The sequence below is a fragment of the Nyctereutes procyonoides genome, unplaced genomic scaffold (genome assembly GCF_905146905.1).
Source record: "Nyctereutes procyonoides isolate TBG_1078 unplaced genomic scaffold, NYPRO_anot_genome, whole genome shotgun sequence".
Lineage (NCBI taxonomy): Eukaryota > Metazoa > Chordata > Mammalia > Carnivora > Canidae > Nyctereutes > Nyctereutes procyonoides.
In genome coordinates, this window is record NW_026575145.1 from 12,848,624 (window position 1) to 12,872,494 (window position 23,871).

Genomic DNA, 23,871 nt, shown 5'->3' on the forward strand with positions numbered 1-23,871 from the left:
TGTTAGTGTATTTCGATTTTTTAATAAGTCTTCAAATTAGTCAAATATTTTAGAGTGTGTATTTGTCTAACGAGGAAGAAAAATAGAAAATTTAAGAATTATAAATAGAATTAATAGTAAGCCTTTTTTTTTAAATATTTTATTTATTAGAGACACAGAGAGGCAGAGACACAGGCAGATGGAGAAGCAAGCTCCATGCAGGGAGCCCAACGTGGGATTCAATCCCAGGTCTCCAGGATTAGGCCCTCGGCTGAAGGTGACGCTAAACCGCTGAGCCACCGGGCTGCCCAGAATTAATAGTAAGCCTTATGAGTAGAGGGCATCTGGCTGGCTCAGACAGTGGAACATGGAACTCTTGATCTCGGGGTGGGATTGTGAGTTTGAGCCTGACATTGAGTATAGAGTTTACTTTTTTAAAAAAAGGATTATGGGATCCCTGGGTGGCTCAGCAGTTTAACACCTGCCTTTGGCCCAGGGCATGATCCTGGAGTCCCGGGGTCAGATCCCACATCAGGCTCCCTCATCGAGCCTACTTCTTCCTCTGCCTGTGTCTCTGCCTCTCTCTCTCTCTCTCTCTCTCTCTCTCTCTCTCTCTCTCTGTCTTTCTTGAATAAAAAAAAAAAATCTTTTTAATAAATAAGGATAAGTAGAGAAATCTTCTCATAGATAAGTAAAGCACTAAATAGAGAATGTATTTAATTCTTTGAATGTATTAAAGCTTGGAGAGTAAAATGGGAGATTTAATTCATATCACAGGTGATAGTTATTGGGTATTTACTATTTTTTTTCTTAGCACTTTACATATATGTAATATATTTAACTATCTTAATAGTTTCATTGTTTATTAAAATAATCAGTAGAGTTAAAACTATTAGCCAGTATTCTTTTCATTATTTTTCTTGTTCTAAAAGATAAATACTTAATTTTAGAACACTTGAACTTTAAAGGACCATCTTCTTGGAAATTTATTACATGTATTTTTTCAAACAAAAGGTCTTACATATTTATTACTGAACCAACCAACTGCCACAGAAACCTAGTAACAGAAAAGAAGAATTTCCCTGATAAAACATGTCTATTGCTCAGGTAGTAGTGATGTTAGGAGTGATAGGATAGGAATATGTGACCTACATGCAGCATAAATATGTGTGCCATATCATGTGCTATTTCATGTAGACCAGCTTGGTTCTCCCAATTCCAGTACCAATACCTCCCCTTGAGGTTGTACCTGATTTTGTTACCAGTTTCATCTGAATCCACTGGTGAATGAAACGATTCTGCTTTTGTTTCTTGGCCAGGAATTACTTGATAGGTTTTGTGAGAAGACCCAAATCAGAATATTAATGTGCAGAGATGGGATTCAAACCAACATCATCCAAGCCCCTAGGTTAGGGTGCCTTCCAGGCTTCCCTGTTGTTGTCTGTGGTGAGGATCGGTCAACCACACACACCATGATGGCAGAGAATAGGAGAGAGAAAAAATAGTTTACTTTTTGAGTGAAATTATAATGAATCGTGGTTAGCCCATTGGCTCATACAAAGCATAATTGAATGGTATAGAATGAAAATTGATTAAAGTAATAACCTACCCAAAGCCCCTGACTCTCTAAATATATGAGGTTTAAATGAACTTGAGTACTTTTTTAGATTCAAGATTCTTTTATTTTTGTTGTTTTTGCATTGTCTTAATATCTGAGAAAAGAATGAAATTCTGTATAAGCCCACAGAATTTTCATTATCTTTTTCTAGCTTAAAGCAATAAATGTAGATCTTCAAAGTGATGCTGCTCTGCAAGTGGACATTTCTGATGCTCTTAGTGAGAGAGATAAAGTAAAATTCACTGTTCACACAAAGGTAAATGTGATTTTGTACTTGTATTATTTTAGCTATTTATTGTGCTAATGTTACATATGATATATTAACTGGAACTTTGGTTTTGAACAAAATTAGGGTATTTTAGTTTATAATTTCACTGTATTTGAACAGTTTTTTAAAAATGTACTTTTTAAAGGTTAACATTTAAGAATTAATCACAGAACCTAGATATAATGCAAATTTAATTTTCTCTAGATATTTAGTAACATCTTTCACTATTTTTGTTTTCAGTTTTGTTTTGTTCTTTCAGTTAATTATATTACTGTCTTATGGGGCACCTGGGTGTCTCAGTTGGATAAGCCTCCCACTCTTGATTTCAGCTTAGGTCATGATCTCAGCTTGCCCCCCTCCCCCAACCACACTCCCCCCACCAAAATAAATAAATAACGTCTTTAAAAATAAATAAATAAAACTGTCTCACAAATTATTTTCTTATTGGATCTCACTTCTCCGGCACATTTTCAGATCGTAGATTTATTTTCCTTTGAGTACTTGAGTTTAATATATATTAATAATTGAAAAAGTGAAAAACAATATATATTAATAATAAGATAACTTAATAAGTAATGGTAGCAGTACAACATAAGAGACTGTCAGCTTACTTTCTTAAAGATCCCAGGATAATTTTGTTGAGGTGTCTCAGAGTTTTCATAATAGAGTTTTAAAGTACTAATAATCATTCTTGTAAGACTAATTTAAGAAAATAAGATTTAAAATGTTTATTAGAGCCCTTTTAATGTAATTTTTATTTTTATTAAAGAGCATCTCTGTCTTTACAGAGTTCATTGCCAAATTTTAAACAAAATGAGTTTTCTGTTGTTCGACAACATGAGGAATTCATTTGGCTTCATGATTCCTTCGTTGAAAATGAAGACTACGCGGGTTACATTGTAAGTGTTGGGGTTCCATTTTAATCCCATTTTCTAGAAGCTTTTTAGATACTTTATGTTAAATCTTACTTAGTATTTTAGTGAGCTGGTGTGATTTTTTTAAATTGTCAGAAAAACACAATTGACTACCACTTCTTATCCTGAATTGCCTAGTTTGAGAGTGTAGAGATATGGATATATTATACTCCTTCATTTAAACTTAAATTCTCGGGACGCCTTTGTGGCTCGGCGGTTTAGTGCCTGCCTTTGGCCCAGGGCAGGATGCTGGAGTCCCGAGATCGAGTCCCACATCGGGCTCCCTGCAAGGGGCCTGCTTCTCCCTCTGCCTGTGTCTCTGCCTCTCTCTCCCTCTCTCTCTCTCTCTGTCTCTCATGAATAAATAAATTAATTAATTAACTTAAATTCTCACTCTTTATTGGAATTGAAATGGGCTTTTCAAACTAGAGATTAATTAAGGGAATGTTATAAACCATTCTGGTTTTGAACCCTTAGGTAGACATACTCAGAGTTGGAGGGTTCCTTAAGAACTTATTGAATCTGGATGGCTCAGTGATTGAGCGTCTGCCTTCAGCTCAAGGCGTGATCCTGGTCTGGGGATTCAGTCCTGCATCAGGCTCCTTACGAGGAGCCTGCTTCTCCTTCTGCCTATGTCTCTACTTCTCTTTCTGTGTCTATCATGAATAAATAAATAAAACCTTGAAAAAAAAATATTATCTTATCTGGGGCACTTGGATGGCTCAGCTGGTTAAGTGTCTGCCTTTGGCTCAGGTCATGATCCCAGAGTCCTGGGATCCAGCCTCAAGTAAGGCGCTCTGCTCAGAAGGGAGTCAACTTATCTCTCCCTCCGTCCATCTCCCTGCTTGTGTGCATGCTCATGTGCTCTCTCTCTCTGTCTCTCAAATAAATAAAATCTTAAAAAAGAGATGTTATCCAAGTATGCATCAGATGTTGCACCTCAGCTGTTGACCACACTCAGATTGCTGAAATTTAGTTTCCTTTGATCTCCTTGAAATCATCCTGATGATTCTATCTCCCTCCTGTGGCCACTCCTGTCATTTGCTTTTTCTTTGTATAACTCAGAATTTGGTGGACAACTGGCAGTACATTCTTTTTTTTTCTTTCTTTTTTTCTTTTCCTTTAAAAAAAATACCAGTTTAGGGATCCCTGGGTGGCGCAGCGGTTTGGCGCCTGCCTTTGGCCCAGGGCGCGATCCTGGAGACCCGGGATCGAATCCCACGTCGGGCTCCCGGTGCATGGAGCCTGCTTCTCCCTCTCCCTGTGTCTCTGCCTCTCTCTCTCTCTCTCTCTCTGTGTGACTATCATAAATAAATAAAAAATTAAAAAAATATATATATATTTAAAAAAATACCAGTTTATATGAAGGATCAACTCAGGAACAGCCAAAAGGAAGAAGTATACATAGGACAGGGTACAGAGGGGGAGATGGGGTTGGTGCAGAACTTTCATGCCCTGTCCAGGTGTACCACCTGCTACCTTCCCAGCATGTCAGTGTGTTCACCAACCTGGAAGCTCCTTCTCTTCCCATCTTATTTCCACCTTTTCTTCTTCATCTTATCTTTTTTTTTTTCTCTCTCTCTTCTTTTTTCTTCTTTTTTTTTCTCTTTTTTTTCCCTTTTTTTCTTTCTTTTTTTTCTTCAAGTTGTCTAATGGTATTTTCTTACTACCATGTCCTCTTATAGACTAAACACTCAAAGATCAAGACCATGTCTTACTTATCTTTATATACGCATTGTTCAGCATCATTCCTAGCACATAGTAGATGTGGTGTACAAGCATCAATGAATGTGTGCTCAGCTGTGTGTGCTGCTCCCTTCCTATTGCTTTCCTCAAGCGTAACCCTTTTCTTGTATTCATTCTTTAACTTTCTCCTATCTTTTCTTCCTTTCATCTCCTTGCTTTCTTTATTTCCCATCATTTCTCCTTAACGGTTGTTACTTGTAGACCCTCCTTAAGATAAACTTTTTCTTTATCCTTCCCTTGAATGATATGACTCTTCTAGATTTTACATTTTTATTTAAGGTAAGTGTTTACTTACCTACTGTGAGTAAGTAGAATGATGTTAGTCATTAATCCCTGTCTTATTCTCCTGGTTTTAAGTCAGTGCTTTATGCTTCTGATAAACCCCTCCGATTCAGGAACCCTTTTTAACATTCCTTGATGGATCATACTATTGGCATTTGTAAATTTTAAAAAGATAGTATAGCATAAAGCTACTATTAATTCCTTAATTAAAAAGATATATATTTGTATTTAACCAAACCATTTACATACTTCTGAAAAATGGTATACATCTTTTAATGTATAGTCAGAGCTTAATGTGTATGTACGTTTGAGGACTCTCAAGTTGTCCCATCCGAATCTGCAGGTTAAAGTTTGGGACTAGTGTTCTAATACTAGAAAATGGTGCTCTGTTGTATTTATGTCTTCCTTGATGCAAAGGAGCTAATCAGATTCTCTAATCTGATATTCCTGGTGTCATGCTCATTCAGGATGTCCTTAGCTTTCCCAGATACAATCTTTTATGGAGTAGTAAAACTGCTGTGAAAAAAAAATAGTCTTTAAAATTAGTGACTTGATTCTCTTAAACAGATCCCACCAGCACCACCAAGACCCGATTTTGATGCTTCAAGGGAAAAACTACAGAAGCTTGGAGAAGGAGAAGGGTCCATGACAAAGGAAGAATTCACAAAGATGAAACAGGAACTGGAAGCGTATGTGATTTTTGTTGTTGTTTTTGTTAATTGTGCTTGTTTTAATGCCTTTTTTCTGTGCACTCTGATATCCCATCCTTTTAATCATTTCACCACAGTGACCCTTTCTGAAAGATGCAGGTTTACCAAACAACCAGTTTTAATGATCATGATCAGAGCCTACAGGAAAATTATAGAATAATTGTTTGCATTGTAAAATTCTTTAAATTAATGTTTTAAATGGACTTTGAAAATTGAAAGCAGAGGATCCAAAACTTTATTTACAAATAGTAGAAAGGAAAATATGACTTTTTAAAGCAGAATGTAAGTTGTTTTGTTTTTTATTTACAAGGTCTTAGTCACTGCCAGCCTGATTTTCTTTTTTTCGGTGTGTGCATACTACTGAAACTGCGGTTTCTCATAGAAATATACACTGATCAACTCTGCATATATTTTCTTTTTTTTTTTTTTTCCTTAAATACGTGTGTTTAGATGTGTGTTTGTTTTTGCCCTTTTTTTCTGCCTCTGGCTTCTGGCTGAAGGGAAAAGAATAGGAACAAAGTAATGAAAATAGTTTTAAAATGTTTTTCATTAAATAATTAGTAGTTTCACATATACTAGAAATGTATTAAGTCCTTGAAAAAATTTGAGATAATTTCTATTTTATTTTTAGCATACTTGCTAAAAATACCAAATCTTCCCCCTTTTATTAGACATTTGAAGTAATTTTAGAATTGCGGTGTATTGTTTTTCTATATTTTGGGAGCTATACAAGGAAATACTTCCCTTGCATCATTGTCACCTCCATCATTCTTTCCGTGGTCATTTCTCCTCTTCTTGCATTTCTTTTTCTCCTCTTCAACTTAGTTTCAGCTTTTAAGCGTATATCCACACGGCTACTAGACTCCTCTTCAGAATGCTAATAGCTCATTTGACAAGATAAATTAGCAAAGTAGATATTTTTTGTCAAAAGTGTAAGGTGACAGATACTTTAAGATTTTTATCCATGCTGGGTGCAAGCAGTAGTCTGAGAGTAGAGATATATACTTTTTATAGTTATAAGACTGAAAACTGGAAATTAGCAGAGCACATTAATATTAAAGAATCTGTGGTTTTCCAGTGGCCCTGATCATGATTCTTTTGTGGTCTGGTTAGGGGTTGGATAACAGAGAACCTTGGGTTTATTCTACTGCTACCTCCATCCTCTGCATCCTTCTTTTTTGTCTTCACTGAATGACTACCCTCACAGAGATCAAACTTCTCCCAACATTGGTCCTGCTGGTTTGCTGGTATGTAAAATTTATCCTCCTTGCACGTAGTTGAAGCAAGAATATTGGGCCTTTTCCTTGAGTGATTCTTTTTTCAAACTGACATCTATTACAATATGATCGCTGTGATTCACTGATATTAAAATATTTTAAACACAGTTTTTCAATGTAATGACAAAAATTAGTCTCTCTGTGGTATGCTTTTTTCTTGTGTGTTTGGGGTCATTAGATAAAAATAATTATTAATGTTGAAAATATGTTTACTGAGGTTTGAGTTTTAATTTTTTTTATATAAAGGTGTTTAAATGCTGTAATTATTTAGAAATTGAGTTACAAAGATTGTATCAAATAATTTTTAGTGTACTTTCTCTGGAGCTGAAAACAAACACCCCAGTAGTCACCTTTAACATCAACTTGCATAAAAAGAAAGGTTCATAAAACCTAAAAATATTAACATTTAAGTATAATAAATACTATTAACTAGCATGAAGCCTTTTCAGAGCTGGGTTTTACATATTTTATTAACAGTTCAAATAAAATCTTTGTTTACATGGATTATATCTTTGTATCTTTAATTTTGCATTTAGAATAATTCAGAGCATCTGTTGAAAAAAAATTGTTACAGATGATTTTCTAGTTGGTGCAGTGTTTTACCTGTAATTTTGTGTATTGTTTCTAGTGAATATTTGGCAATATTCAAGAAGACTGTTGCAATGCATGAAGTGTTCCTATGTCGTGTGGCAGCACATCCTATTTTGAGAAAAGATTTAAATTTCCACGTCTTCTTGGAATATAATCAAGATGTGAGTATTAATTAAAGTAGTGATCAAGGTTTATTTTTAGAATTATTAGAAAAGGCAGGGAATAGCTAGATGACCCTTTTTCTAATGTTCTTAGTTTTCAAGGCAGTTTAAAATGACACTTTTGTAATGGTAATACAGTATTTCAATAGAACTTGAGTAGATTCATTGAAGAAATGAGAGTAAATCATGTCACTACCATGGGACATTGGTTTTCATGCTGAATTGTGAACTTCTTAAGAAATAGGGTTATCAACTTGATTGTTTTCTTAAATTTGAGTTTTGAAGTCCTCTGAAGCCTTATGGGAAATCCCAGGGGGAGGTATTTGAGCTAAAGAATTCCAGATTATCTTTTTTTTTCTTTTTAAGATTATTTATTTATTTATTCATGAGAGACACAGAGAGAGAGAGAGAGAGAGAGGCAGAGACACAGGCAGAGGGAGAAGCAAGCTCCATGCAGGGAGCCCAACACGGGACTTGATCCTGGGTCTTCAGGATCACACCCTGGGCTGAAGGCAACACTAAACCACTGAACCACCTGGGCTGCCCAAATTCCGGATTATTTTTGGGTTAATCATTGACTTTTGATCTGTTTAACTGACCTCCTGTGATGCCTGAGTAGCTCAGTGGTTGAGCATCCGCCTTTAGCTTAGAGCATGATCTGATCCTGGGATTGAGTCCCGCATTGGACTCCCTGAGGAGTCCATTGAGGAGCCTGCTTCTCCCTCTGTCTGTGTCTCTGCCTCTGTGTGTGTGTCTCTCATGAATAAATAAATACAATCTTTATTCAAAACAAAATAAAACTGACTTCCTTCAGTGGGATTGCTCCTAATCTCCCTTCCAGCCCTGCCTGAAAACTTTGTTATAGTGGAAATAGAAATATTGATGCTATTGAGCTTTTAAGGTTTCTTCATTCATAGTACTGGCAAAAAAATTTTTAAAGGTGGGTCATACAGATCTTGGGATTTATATTTGAATGACAAGATTAACTCATGATTTTAGCAAAAAACAGATGTGTCATAGTGCTAGTTTGCTTACAAGTCAACATTAAGATCAAAGAATATATAAATTTGCTCTTCTGGTTTGGTCTTAATAGACAGGACAATGACAATAGAATGTCCTAAGTCTAGCAGTAGAACATATTTTTTTGAAGGGTATGAAGTAACTCAAGATCACAGAAACATAGCACTTAAGCATGGGTACTTTCACGAGCATAATGTGGTATGTGATACTGGCCCATGATCATTTGTAACTAGGAATTAGAAAGAATGCTGGCTATATCATGAATTATAAGAAGCTTAAAAAAAGAAGAAGCTAAAAATCATGAGTAGGGTTGCCAAAAAACACATGGTACAGAATGCGCTCATCAGTTTTTTACCTTTATGTGTTTATTTTTGCTCAACCTTATTTGTGGTCTTGGTCAGGACCTTAATAATAATTGGTAGAGGGGATCCCTGGGTGACTCAGTGGTTTGGCGCCTGCCTTTGGCCCAGGGCGCAATCCTGGAGTCCCAGGATCGAGTCCCACGTCGGGCTCCCAGCGTGGAGCCTGCTTCTCCCTCCTCCTGTGTCTCTGCCTCTCTCTGTGTGTCTATCATTCATTCATTCATTCATTCATTCATAAATAAATAAATAAATCTTTAAAGTAATAGTAATAATAATAATAATAATTGGTAGAGGGGCAGCCCTGGTGGCTCAGCGGTTTAGTGCCGCCTTCAGCCCAGAGCCTGATCCTGATCCTGTAGACCGGGGATCGAGTCCCATGTCGGGCTCCCTGCATGAAGCCTGCTTCTCCTTCTGCCTGTGTCTCTGTCTCTCCCTCTCTCTCTGTGTCTCTCATGAATAAATAAATAAATCTTTAAAAATAATAATAATAATTGGTAGAGCCATGTTGGTATACAGGGAGGCATGGTATTATCATTTCAAGGCTATATGTGCTTGAGGAGTTTCATGTTCCACATATTTTATCCCATTGACAAATCCCTTAGTGCTATATGAAATTCTAGATCTATATTTTTTATCTATTTTTTTAATTTTCTTTCTTTCTTTTTTTATTTTATTATGATAGTCCTACAGAGAGACAGAGAAGCAGAGACATAGGCAGAGGGAGAAGCAGAAGCAGGCTCCATGCACCAGGAGCCTGATGTGGGATTTGATCCCAGGTCTCGAGGATCGTACCCTGGGCCAAAGGCAGGCGCCAAACTGCTGCACCACCCAGGGATCCCAAGATCTATATTTTTTAAAGATTTATTTATTTATTTTAGAGAGCATAAGTGGATGTGGATGTGAGCAGGGGGGAGGGGCAGAAGGAAAGGGAGAGAATCCTCAACCAGACTCCCCACTGAGGGCAGATCTTGTCTCAGGGCTCAGTCCCAGGACCCTGAGATCATGATCTGAGCCAAAATCAAGAGGTAGGCACTAAACCAACTGAACCACCCATGCACTCCATATATATCTCTATTTTTAAAATTTATATATTTATTTGTCTCCCTATCCCAAAAACGGAAGCTCTAAGAAGACTTTAATTCTTCAACATTATATCCTTAGTACGTTAGAATAGTGGCTGACAATTAAGATGTCAAATGAGTATTTGTTAAGGTGATAAGTGAATGATTATTAATTGTTTAGATGAGCTTTATCTAAAGAGCTTTCAGAAATCTTAAGGTTTCATAAGTTTTCTCCCATCAACATAGATTTATTTTTCTTCCTCCCAAACTAATATATGCTTAATAGAGATAATGGTGCAGTGCATTATAAACCCTTTTAATATCAGTATATGGTGTTTTGGAGAAACTCTAAAAAGACAAGGTGTTTTGCAAATATTATATAACAATTAATCAATAGTGAGGCGCCTGAGTGGTGCAGTCGATGAAATGCTTGACCTTTTTTTTTTTTTTTAGATTTATTTCTTTATTTATGATAGACACAGAGAGAGAGAGAGAGGTAGAGACACAGGAGGAGGGAGAAGCAGGCTCCATGCCAGGAGCCTGACATGGGACTCTATCCCAGGACTCCAGGATCGCGTCCTGGGCCAAAGGCAGGCGCTAAACCACTGAACCACCCAGAGATCCCTAAATGTTTGACTGTTGATTTCAGCTCAGGTTGTGACCTCAGGGTCGTAGGATTGAATCCCCATGTCAGGCTCTGTGCTCAGCATCAAGTCTGCTTGTTGTTCTCCCTCTGCTCCTCCACCTGTTTACTCTTTCTCTCTCTCAAATAAATAAAATCTTTAAAAAAACAAATAACCCTAAAAATTACTGATTGCTCTTCCTGGTCCCTATTCCTAATAGGGAAACCCCAAATCCTGTCTGATATACTCCCTTACTATATTAGGAATGTGTCCACTTCTTTCTATGATCAGACCTAAAGATTAGTTCTGACTTTTATCATTGACTGGATTATTTTAAAGGTATTTTTGGTTTCGGTTCTTTGTTTTGAGAGAGAACCGGCAGGTGCACACAGAGGGGCGGAGGGAGGAGAGAGAAAAAAAATTTTATTTTTTTATTTTAAATTCAATTTAATTAGCATATATTCTGCGATTAGTTTCAGAGGTGGGATTTAGTGATTCATCAGTTGCATACAACACCCAGTGCTTATTAGTTCAGGTGCCCTCCTTTATGCACATCACTCAGTTACCCCATTTTCCCACCCACCTCCCCTCCAGCAGCCCTCAGTTTATTCCCTATAGTTAAAAGAGTCAAGAGAGAGAGAGAATCTTAATTAAGCAGTTTCCACACTCAGTGCAGAGCCCAAAATGGGGCTGATTTCCTGACCCTGAGATCATGACCTGAGCCAAAATCAAGAGTCAGATGCTTAACTGACTGAGGCACCTAGGTGCCCGAATTATTGAAAACAGCCCCTGTCTGCTCATTCAACCTCCAGTCTTATCTTTCTCATCTCCTAAGTTTGTATTGAGTTCCCTTGGTGTTCTCGTGTCCTATGGATTCCTCTAACATTGTACTACTCACCCTATGTTTAATCATATGTTTCTCCATACTCTCCTCTGAAAGATAAATTATTCTAAGAGTAGGGACCACCTTCGGGCACTGCTGGCTCAGTCAGTTGAATGTCCAAATCTTGACTTTGGCTCAAGTCTTGGTCTCAGGGTCATGAAATTGAACCCTACATTGGGCTCCATGCTCAGTGGGAAGTCTACTTGGGATTGTCTCTCCTTCTGCCTCTTCCCCGACTCGTGCTTGCTTTCTCAAATAAATCAATCTTAAAAAAAAAAAAAAAAAAAGCAATAAGGACCACCTTATAGTCATCTTTATATCCTGAACACCTAGCACAGTGTATGATGTAATATACATTCGGCAATTGTTCATTTAACGAGTGAATTAATGATTTAATTAATATTAAAAGTGCAGGGAATCCCTGGGTGGCTCAGTGGTTTAGCGCCTGCCTTCCGCCCGGGGCGTGATCCTGGAGTCCCGGAATCGAGTCCCAGGTCGGGCTCCCTGCGTGAAGCCTGCTTCTCCCTCTGCCTGTGTCTCTGCCTCTCTCTCTGTGTGTCTTTCATGAATGAATAAATATATATATATTTTTGTGTGCAGTTTAAAAAAACACCCAAGGTGTATTGGGGGGCGTAAAGATAAAGCAGTTTGGAAGGGTTTTGTGAAGAGATGTGTTTTAATTTGGATGTTTAATGATGTTTGAATAGAATTTTTAGTGGGAGGAGAGATACCATTGATACCATTTCAGGTACAGAGGAACCTAAAAGCTCAGGGCTTCTTTTGAGAACTATTTGGAACATAAGGTTCTGTTGGGTAGGGTGGTGGTTGGAAAAGTAAGTTGAACCAGATTGTTGAAAGTCTTGAATATCATGCTAAGGCTTTCAATCTCTGAATGTTATGAAACTCTGTAAAGTTATTGAATAAAGAAGATGCTCAAAATTTGATTTTGGAAATCATCAACAAAATGGCTTAGATTGAGGAAATGAGAGATGTTAACTAGTAGTCCAGTGTAGTAATTAGGCAGAAGATAATGAGATTTTTTTACTAGGACAGTGGGAAAGAAAGAGATTTCAGGCATTGGATGGTAGAATTTGAGCTGTGAGTGACAAAAAGAAGTTGTAGATTATTTCAGGACTTTTCTTTTTTAAAAAATTTTTAATTTAAATTCAGTTTGCCAAAAAAAAATAAAAATAAAAATAAATAAATTCAGTTTGCCAACATATAGTATAACACCCAGGGCTCATCCTGTCAAGTCATTCCAATTTATTTATTTATTTATTTATTTATTTATTTATTTATTTATTTATTTATTTAGATTTTATTTATTTATTCATGAAAGACAGAGGAGAGAGAGAGGCAGAGACACAGGCAGAGGGAGAAGCAGGCTCCATGCAGGGAGCCTGATGTGGGACTTGATCCCGGGGCCCCAGGATCACACCTGGGTCAAAGCCAGGCGCTAAACTGCTGAGCCACCCAGGGATTCCCCTATTTCAATATTTTTAATAAGAGGTGTGGGGTTTTAGGGAATATGTGGGACTCTGAGAGACTGGTTAGATGAAGGGATCATGAATAGGGAACCAAGAAAAGGAAACATTTGTAGATTAGATAATAATGAATAGGGGCAGCCCAGGTGGCTCAGTGGTTTAGCGCTGCCTTCAGCCCAGGGTGTGATCCTGGAGATCCAGGATCGAGTCCCGGTTCGAGTCCCACATCGGGCTCCCTGCATGGAGCCTGCTTCTCTCTCTGCCTCTCTCTCTCTCTCTCTCTGTCTCTGTCTCTCATGAATAAATAAATAGAATCTTAAAAAAAAAAAAAAAAAGATTATAATGAATACTGTCTTAGTCTGTTGTGAGTTTAGTAGAATCTTCATATAAAGGATATGATATATAGGCAATTGGAAATAGGATCTGAGGCTCAGGAAAGGGTTTAGGGGCAGTGATCATGATTTGTGAATCACTTACCTAATGGTGAACATTGAAGCCATGGCAGTAGATTTGGAAATTAGATGGGATGTTCCTTTATGGGACACCCTGATGCAACAAGTGGTAAAGTCAAGAGTTAGCTGCTTCTCACTTTTGCCTTAGATAACTATTCATGCCATTTAGAGTCATCTTTTGTGTCTCTTATACTATAAGTTGCTGATCCCCAAAACAGGACAAGACACGATATTTGGATGAGTTCAGAGTGAAGAACTTGCAGAATTTATTTTCAAAGCTTTGGGATCCCTGGGTGGCGCAGCGGTTTAGCGCCTGCCTTTGGCCCAGGGCGCGATCCTGGAGACCCAGGATCAAATCCCACGTCGGGCTCCCGGTGCATGGAGCCTGCTTCTCCCTCTGCCTGTGTCTCTGCCTCTCTCTTTCTCTCTGTGTGACTATCATAAATAAATAAAAATTTAAAAAATAAAATAAAAAAATAAAAATAAAAATATTTTCAAAGCTTTTACAGAATCATATGATGGTGTATTATACTCCAGTAAATTTTACATCTTTAAAAGAACTCCTGGCGGGAGGCACCTGGGTGGCTCAGTGGTTGAGCATCTGCCTTCGGCCCAGGTCGTGATCTGGGGTCCTGGGATCAAGTCTCGCATTGGGCTCCTCACAGGGAACCTGCTTCTCCCTCTGCCTGTGTCTCTGCCTGGACTATTATCTATTTATCTATTCTGTGTCTCTCATGAATAGATAAATAAAATCTTTAAAAATAAATAATAAAATTTTAATTGTCTTTATATAAACTATATGATGAGAATGCTGCTTGCAATGGAATTATCACATATAAAATTTGAGATATCCGGGCATTATTGTAGATCACCTGAATCTGAATCTTTGGGAGTGAAGCCAGCCTCTTCTTTAATGCCCTAAAGTTTGAAGGTCACTGATATACATGATGAAATTGCCACTTTATTAAAGTTTAAAAACCAGGATCCTTTTGAGTTTGCCATTTTGATGTCAGAGAATAAAAGAGGCATTACTTTTCAAACTTGTAATCTTAAAAAATTGCCAACTTAAGTTTACCTTTCTTTCAGCTGAGTGTGAGAGGAAAAAATAAGAAAGAGAAACTTGAAGATTTCTTTAAGAACATGGTTAAATCAGCAGATGGAGTAATTGTTTCAGGAGTAAAGGTAAGATTTTATTTGATTAACAGAGGTATTGGTTTGAGAATCTATCTTTTAAGAAGATAGATTGAGATTTCAGATGTGCAGATGACTTTATTAGAGTAAAAGAGAAGTTTGGACAGTAGAATGGTTAGGCTTGTGAATCTGGGACCCCTCCCCTGGATTCCACTCTTTAGAGAACCTCCTTCTCCCAGAGGTGAGAGGTCTGTAGGTCCAAGGGGATTTGCCCACCTGAAGCACATACCCCTTCCCTCCAAACTAGACATGCTTTAGGAATCTGGAACCCCATATTTTCTTGCCCAAATCTGAAGCCTACTTCTGAGTCTTTCTCTTCTGTGGATCTGTTCCCTGAGTTCATCCTCTAGTGTGTGCACTCATAGGTGGTCAGGGTGACCATGGATAGCTAAGGAGAGGGAGGGCACAGGGGAGAAGATCAGTGTGCAAGATAGAATATCTGTTTACATACACATGAGGTTTCTCTGGGTTCCTTATAGAGCTTGCAGGATAGAGCACAAAGAGGGGCTACCTCCAGTTGTACACTTGCCCTTGGCCTTACAAATGTTAGGTGCAGACTTGGTTTCAGATCTGGAGTTAGAAGGGCTCCTTTGAGGTTTTAGTCTTGTTGTGGGGAACCTGGCTGGCTCAGTCGGTAGAATATGCGACTTGATATCAGGGTGATGAATTCAAGCTCCATATTGGACATAGAGCTTACAAACAAATAAAAAGGCATATTTAAAATTAAAAAATAATTAAATAACACTAAGTTGTTCTTAATGATGTTCTAAAAAATGGTACAAGAACTGATTTATCGGAAGACTCTTACATTGAAAGAAAAATGTTTATATTACATTATCAAACATACTAAGAAAGATAAATAATGCTGTTTTGTCATCATTGCCTGTTTTTATAGATACATCAACAGTAAAACTTAGGTGGGAAGTAGTATTTATTTGATTTATACTTTGTTTTTTCAGAGACAGGTCAGTTGGTGTGTTGACAATGCATGTGCCATGGCTACTTGCTTTTTTTTTTTTCATGGCTACTTTCTAATAAGGACTCCACTTCCGTTTTGGTGCTTCTTATGCACTAATATTGAACATTTTTCTTAGCATTAACTGTAAACCACTGTATGGATTATGATTTTGGTAAAGTAGTAACATTTTTGAACATTTACAATGTGGTGTTCGTTAATCCACATTTTATTTACTCTTCAGTTCTACCAATTGGAGAGTTTTATCCCCATTTTAACAGTTAAGAAAATAAGTATACATTAATTAAAGATTTTAAAGGACACTTTGCCAGTACTAACTTTTCTTTCTTGTGTTCTGTTGATGTGGATCTTGAATTACATTGTTTCAGCTGGTGCTTTTTCAAAAAATGATTGCCCTTTTAGAGAGGAGGAAAGTATTTTTCATAATTTTTATTTTTAATGTATACCTTTGTTTCAAAAAAGGTTAAAGACAGTGGTTAATATAATAATTTCTCCCAGAAAGCTAGTTTCGCCATGTTTCCCCAAAGCAGTCAGAGAGGGCTGTAATGACAAAGGCCTGGCAACCTTCAGGAATGGCTCACAGAATACACAGTAGACCAAGAGAAATGGCTTTGGACTTGTCTATCGAATTTTTTTCTTCTCAAAAGCAATTGATTAATTATTCCTCTGGCACTAATGTATTTGTTGAAGAGGCAGGACTATAGACACAGAGCACAAATAGAACACGTTTCAGACTACAACATGTGAACACAAACTATATGGGGAGCTCTAAGCTTTCAACTGCAGAACCATTGCAGATTTTCCCTGGATAAATAAAATGCATGTCTGTATAAAGTCTGAACTTATTGGTAAAATCATTAGAACATCTGATTATTAGAGGATAGCTGTGCTGTTTTACTGATCTTTTATTTTTTATTATAATGGTAAATTGATTTATGTATTATACTAAAGCAAATAAGTGAAAAACTGTATTTTCTTTTGATCCTATAGGATGTAGATGATTTCTTTGAGCATGAACGAACATTCCTTTTAGAATATCATAACCGAGTTAAGGATGCATCTGCTAAATCTGATAGGATGACAAGATCCCACAAAAGTAAGGTTTTTCTCTGTGGTTAAAGCTTACATTTTTTTAATGGAATAATTATAAAATTATTATGTTATAGTTTATAAAAATCTTGATGTAGGGATCCCTGGGTGGCGCAGCGGTTTGGCGCCTGCCTTTGGCTCAGGGCGCGATCCTGGAGACCCGGGATCGAATCCTATATCGGGTTCCCGGTGCATGGAGCCTGCTTCTCCCTCTGCCTGTGTCTCTGCCTCTCTCTCTCTCTCCCTCTGTGACTATCATAAATAAATAAATTTTTTAAAAAAATTTTTAAAAAAATAAAAAATAAAAATAAAAAAAAATAAAATAAAAATAAAAAAAAATAAAAATCTTGATGTAGAACAGTGGTTTTCAAACTGTGGTCTATGAAGTCTTAACCCTCAGGTTCTTTTTTTTTTTTTTTTCCTCAGGTTCTTTTTATTTTTAGCAAGTCTGAGAGGTCAAAACTATTTTCATAATAACCCATGATGCTTTTTGTATTTTTCACCATGTTGACATTTACACTGATAATGCAGAGGCCATGGTGGATAAAATTACTGGTACCTTAGCACAAAATCAAGGGCAGTGGCACCAAATTGTGTTAATAGTCACTATATTCTTTCCCGCAGTGTGTTTGCAGTTAGGAAAAATTTGCTCAATTAAGAGTATCATTGTTAGGGATGCCTGGGTGGCTCAGCGGTTGAGCATCTGCCTTTGGCTCAGGGCATGATCCCGGAGTCCCAGGATCAAGCCCCACTTTGGGCCCCCTGCATGGAGCCTGCTTCTCCCTCTGCCTGTGTCTCTGCCTCTCTCTGTGTGTCTCTGTGTGTCTCTCCTGAACAAATAAATAAAATATATTTTTAAAAAAGAATGTCATGGGGATCCCTGGGTGGCTCAGCGGTTTACCACCTGCCTTTGGCCCAGGGCACGATCCTAGAGTCCTGGGATCGAGTCCCACGTCAGACTCCAGCATGGAGCCTGCTTCTCCCTCCTCCTGTGTCTCTGCCTCTCTCTCTCATTCTCTCTCTTTCTCTCTCTCTCTCTCTCTCTCTCTCATAAATAAATAAATAAATAAATAAATAAATAGATCTTTTTTGAAAATAAATAAAATAAAAAAGAATGTCTGATAAAGCAGTAAAAATTATTAATTGTAATAAATTACTTCCCTTGAGTTCACTTTTTTGTATACTGAATGATAAAATAGGAGTTATACAAAAAGCACTTTGCATACTAAAGTATGATGGTTCTCTTTAGAAAAGCATTTTAGTGATTAAGTTGCAGCTGAATTAGCTGCTTTTTTTTTTTTTTTGAGAGAACTTGAAAAAACTGACAAACTATGATTATTCAGATTTGACTATTTGGTAGACATTTTCTTTTTTTTTTTTTTTTTTTAATTTATTTACGATAGTCATACAGAGAGAGAGAGAGGCAGAGACACAGGCAGAGGGAGAAGCAGGCTCCATGCACCGGGAGCCTGACGTGGGATTCGATCCCGGGTCTCCAGGATCGCGCCCTGGGCCAAAGGCAGGCGCCAAACCGCTGCGCCACCCAGGGATCCCTGGTAGACATTTTCTTTAAAAATGAAGTGAACCTGTCAGTTTTTAAGGAAAACAGCTGACAGTATTTGTTGGCAATGAGAAAAGTCCAGCTTTCCAGCAGTTATTAGAATTTTGGAAAACTTTTATCTATCCTCATGAACTTACTTCCCAATAACTAAAGACTTGTCTGAAGAGATTGATGATAATATATGAATGTGGTATTTTGATATTTTTTATGTATAATGAAGTGTGTCAACATTTGGAAGATTTGCAAAATCATGTATGTAAAAGATTGGTTCAAAGTTTAAAATAGACTAATGGTTTTTTTTTAGCAGCGTTATTGAGGTATAAATTGATTTTGGTAAGCTGCAGTGTTCAAAGTATACAATTTGATAAGTTTTGGCATATGTGTAAAATCATCACTATGATCAAGGTAGTGAACATATCCATCACCACCAAAAGTTTCCATATAGCCCTTTGCATTCCCTCCATTTTGCCTGTATCCAGGCAACCACTGATGGGCTTTCTATTTCTATAGATTAGTTTGCATTTTCTAGAATTTTATAAAAATGGAATCATACTATACGTACTCTTTATTATTTGGCTTTTAAATTCAACAAAATTAGAGCGCTTAGGTGGCTCCATTGGTTTAAATGTCTGCCTTCAGCTCAGATCATGATCCCAGTGTCCTGGGATCAAGCCCGACATCTGGCTCCCTGCTCAGTAGGGACTCTACTTCCTCTCCCATTCCCCCTGCTTGTGCTCTCGCGCGTTTACTCTCTTTCCCTCTGTCAAACAAATAAATAAAATCTTTAAAAAAAAAAAATTCAACAAAGTTATTTTGAGATTCATTCATGTTGTGTGTATCAAGAGGTCATTCATTTTTATTGCTGAGTATTATTCTATTGTATGGATATACCACATTGTTTATCCATTCAGCTGTTGGTGGACATTTGGATCATTGTTAGCTTTAGACTGTTATAAATAAAGCTGACATGAACCATTTATATGTAAGTCTTTGTATGGACATGTGCTTTCGTTTCTTTGGGTAATACCTAAAAGTAGAGTGGCTGGGTCAAGTGATAAGTGTATAATTAACTTTTGAAAAAACTGCCAAATTTTTTTCCCAGAATGAAATGATTGTACCATTGTATATTCCTACCGCCATGCATGAGAGTTTCAGTTGCTCCACATCTTTTCCAGGAAGGATACTCACTGTTTTTCATTTTAGCCATTCTAGGTCAGTAATGGTGTATCATTGTGGTTTTAATTTGCATTTTCCTAGTGACTATCGATGTTGAACATCTTTTCTTATATAAGTCCTCTAGCTTTATTCTTCTTTAGAAAAGTTGTTTTGGCCTCTCTAGGCTCTTTACATTTTCACATTTACATTAAAATGTGAATTTTAGAATCAACTTGTCACTTTCTACAAAAATGATGTCTGGGATTTTTTTTTTTTTTAAGATTTCATTTATTTATTCATGAGACACAGAGAGAGGCAGAGACATAGGCAGAGGGAGAAGCAGGCTCCTGCAGGGAGGCTGATGTGTGACTGGATCCCAGGACTCTGGGATCACAACCTGGGCCAAAGGCAGATGTTCAACCACTGAGCCACCCAGGTGCCCAGTGTCTGGGATTTTGATCTGGATTGTGTAGAATCAGTAGTTCGATTTGGGGAGGGTTGACATCTTAACAATATTGAGTCTTCTGATACATTAATATATTTTATTTTTCCATTTAGTTAGGTCTTCCTTAAATTCTCTCAGCGATGTTTTATAGCTTTCATTGTACAGATCTTACACACTTTTAGTTAGATTGGGCCCCAGTTATTTTTTGATGCTGTTGTAGATGATGTAATTTTTGCATTTCGATTTCCAGTTGTTCTTTTCTAATATGTAGAAATGAAGTATATTTTCTATATTGATCTTAAATCTTGCAGTCTTACTAAATTAACTCACTAATTGGTTCCAGTAGATTCCTATTTTGTAGATTCCTTAGGATTTTCTGCATAGATGATTATCTGCTAATAAAAACAATTATAGGGACCCCTGGTTGGCTCAGCGGTTAAGCGCCTGCCTTTGGTTCAGGGCGTGATCCTGGGGTCCTTGGATTGAGTCCCACATCGGGCTTCCTGCATGGAGACTACTTCTTCCTCTGCCTGTGTCTCTGCCTCTCTCTCTGTCTCTCATGAATAAATAATAAAATATTTTTTTAAAAATTATACTTCTTTCCAATTTAAATTCCACTTATTTCTTTTCTTTGCCCCATTGTACTAAAGCTGTACCTGTAGCTCCAGTACAATGTGGACGGAAGTGGTAAGAGCAAGCATCTTTGCCTTGTTTCTTATCTTATAAGGAAGGTATTCATTCTTAAACCATTAATTGCAGTGTTTGGTATAGGTTTTTCCTGGATGCTTTTTATCAAATTGAGAAAATTCTCTTATAAATTACTAGTTTTCTGAGAGGGTTTTTGTTTTTGCTTTGCTTTGTTTTGTTTTAAGTTAGGAATAAATGTTGGATTTTTATCATACGCTCTTTTTGCAACTACAATGTTGAGATAATCATACCATTTTTCCTTTTTAGTCTACAGTATGGTTAATTGTATTGATTGATTTTCAAATGTTAAACCAACCTTATGTTCTTAGGATAAATATTACTTATACCAAAGGAGTTTAAATGTAGTAAAGTTCAGGGGCACCTGGGTGGCTTAATTGGTTAAGCGGCCAACTCTTGATTTCAGCTCAGGTCATAATCTCAGGGTCCTGGGATGGAGCCTTATTGGGCTCTCCCTCTGACCTTCTCCTCTCCGCCCTCCCCCCGGCCATGTCCTCTGTCAGATAAATAAATGAAATCTTTTAAAAAATAAATAGGAGGGATCCCTGGGTGGCACAGCGGTTTGGCGCCTGCCTTTGGCCCAGGGCGTGATCCTGGAGACCCGGGATCGAATCCCACGTCGGGCTCTCGGTGCATGGAGCCTGCTTCTCCCTCTGCCTGTGTCTCTGCCTCTCTCTCTCTCTCTGTGACTATCATAAATTAAAAAAATAAAATAAAATAAAAATAAATAAAAAATAAATAGGGATAGGGGATACCTGGGTGGCTCAGCGGTTTGGCGCCTGCCTTTGGCCCAGGGCGTGATCCTGGAGTCCGGGGATCCAGTTCCACGTCGGGCTCCTTGCATGGAGCCTGCTTCTCCCTCTGCTTGTGTCCCTGTGTGTGTGTCTCTCTCTCTCTCTCTCTCTCTCTCTCTCTCTGTGTGTGTGTGTGTGTCTCTCTCATGAATAAATGAATAAAATCTTTTAGATAGATAGATAGATAGATAGATAGATAGATAGATAGATAGATAGATAGATACCCACCCCTGGGTGGCTCAGTCATTTAAGCATCTGCCATCAGCTCTGGTCATGATCCCAGTGTCCTGGGATAGAGCCCTGCATCAATCTCCCTGCTCAGCAGGGAGCCTGCTTCTCCCTCTCCTGCCCCTTCCCCCTGCTTGTGCACTCTCTCACACTCTTTCTCCAATAAATAAAACTTTTAAAAAATTAAAATTAAAAATAAATAAAAATAATAAATGTAATGGAGTTCAAAAGTTCATTGATAATGGTTTTAGATTACCCAGTGCAACTATTAAACTATTACTTGTAGGGACACCTGGGTGGCTCAGCGGTTGAGTGTCTGCCTTCAGCTCAGGGTATGATCCCAGTCTGAGGATCAAGTCGCACATTGGGCCCCTTGCATGGAGCCTGCTTCTCCCTCTCCCTAAGAGATTTTATTTATTTATTCATGAGAGACACAGAGAGAGAGAGAGAGAGAGAGACGCAAAGACATAGGCAGAGGAAGAAGCAGGCTCCCTTCAAGGAGCCCGATGTGGGACTCCATCCTGGATCCCGGGATCACACGCTGAGCCGAAGATAGACGCTCAACTGCTGAACCACCCAGGTGTCCCTATATAAGTTTCAGAACCTCTGATGCAGAGACAATTCAGTTGGTACCTAGAAGTAAGAACCTCCATTTTGGAGTATTGTTACATGCTATCACAGAAAGGAGGAAATAAAGCCTCTGGCTTGGTAACTTTTGTTCTTGTGTCATTCTTTTGGGAGGATTAAGATTTATTAGTATTTTAAAGATTTATTTATCTTAGAAGGGGAGAGGCAAGGGGAAGGGAAAGAGATAGTCTTTTTCTTTTTAGGGATTTTATTTATTTATTTGTGAAAGACAGAGAGAGGCAGAGACACAGACAGGGAGAAGCAGGCTCCATGCTGGGAGCCCAGTGTGGAACTTGATCCCGGGACCCGGAGATCATGCCCCAAGCCAAAGACAGATGCTCAACCGCTGAGCCACCCAGTCGTCTCTAGGAAAGAGAATCTTAAGCAAGTTCCTTGCCCAGTGCAGAGCCAGTCACAGGGCTTGATCTCACAACCCGGGATCAAGACCCAAGCCAAAATCAAGAGTCAGACACAGAACCAATTGAGCCACCCAGAGTTTTTTTTATATCTTTGCACTTTGCAGATTTCTTTTAATAAATTAGTTATGTATACTTGCATGTTCAGTAATCAAGAACTATAAAGGTGTGGGAAGCTTGAATTCCTTCCTAGATTCATTACTGATTTGCTCTTAGAGCCTTGGGCAAGTCATATAATTGGTCTTATGTTGGTTTCCTTGTTTAAGGGGGAGCGCCTGGGTGGCTCACTGCGTTAAACCTTCAGCTCAGGTCATGATCCTAGGGTCCTGGGATCAAGCCCTATAGCAGACTCCCTGTTCAGTGGGGAGTCTGCATCTCTCTCCCCCTCTGCCCCACCTCCCACTCATGCTCGCTCGCTCTCTCTCTCTCTTTCTCAAATAAATAAATAAATTTAAATAATAATAAAAAAAATAAAATGACATTAAGGATAAAGTATCTCATACTTTTACTCCTCTCTTAAGAGCTACTTTGTCCCAGCCCATCATCTCCATGTCCCTCCATCAAGACCTGCACTATGTCCCCTACACACCCAGTCACTGAGTACCCTGCAGGGTTCCAGCTTTATCCTCTTTACCTTCCTGGAGAACTCCACACTGTAGCAGCTGGACCAGGCCCAAGCCCACAGGCCTCCCCTGTACCCTCTTAAGAAAGAAAAACTTTCTAAATATGAAATGGTATATACAATGTAAGTTGTAATAATTAGGAATATTCTCAAGTTTAGATTTGATTATTTAAAATTCATTTAAAGTTATTTAGCTCATAAACTTTGGCATATCTCAAATTTCAAGATGAAGAAAGTACAGTCTTTGCCCTTAAGGAGTTAATAATTTTGCATTGAGGTCAGAATGGCTAAAATTAACAAGACAGGAAACAACAGATGTTGGTGAGGATGCTGAGAAAGGGGAACCAACCGTCTTACACTGTTGGGAATGCTAACTGGTGCAGTCAGTAACACACTATGTGGAGGGTCCTCAAAAAATTGAAAATAGAGGTACCAAATGACCCAGCAGTTGCGCTACTAAATATTTACCCAAAGAATACAAATGTAGTGATCCAGAGAGGCACGTGCACCCCAATGTTTAGAGCAGCAGTGCCCACAATAGCCAAACTATGGAATGAGCCCAGATGTCCATTGACAGATAAATGGATTAAGAAGGTGTGGTAATTGGGTGCCTAGGTGGCTCAGCGGTTGA

The 23,871-nt window shown here is 38.1% G+C and overlaps 1 protein-coding gene across 1 annotated transcript in view; it reads left to right on the forward strand.

The window, feature by feature from the left end:
- SNX6 (sorting nexin 6) overlaps positions 1 to 23,871 on the forward strand; it is a 60,435-nt gene that overhangs the window by 12,798 nt on the left and 23,766 nt on the right. Inside the window, exons 3-8 of the mRNA XM_055309260.1 lie at positions 1,749 to 1,853; positions 2,654 to 2,764; positions 5,375 to 5,496; positions 7,423 to 7,546; positions 14,518 to 14,613; positions 16,589 to 16,694. Of these exons, the coding sequence (XP_055165235.1) occupies positions 1,749 to 1,853; positions 2,654 to 2,764; positions 5,375 to 5,496; positions 7,423 to 7,546; positions 14,518 to 14,613; positions 16,589 to 16,694 (664 nt within the window). The remainder of the gene's footprint in view (positions 1 to 1,748; positions 1,854 to 2,653; positions 2,765 to 5,374; positions 5,497 to 7,422; positions 7,547 to 14,517; positions 14,614 to 16,588; positions 16,695 to 23,871) is intronic.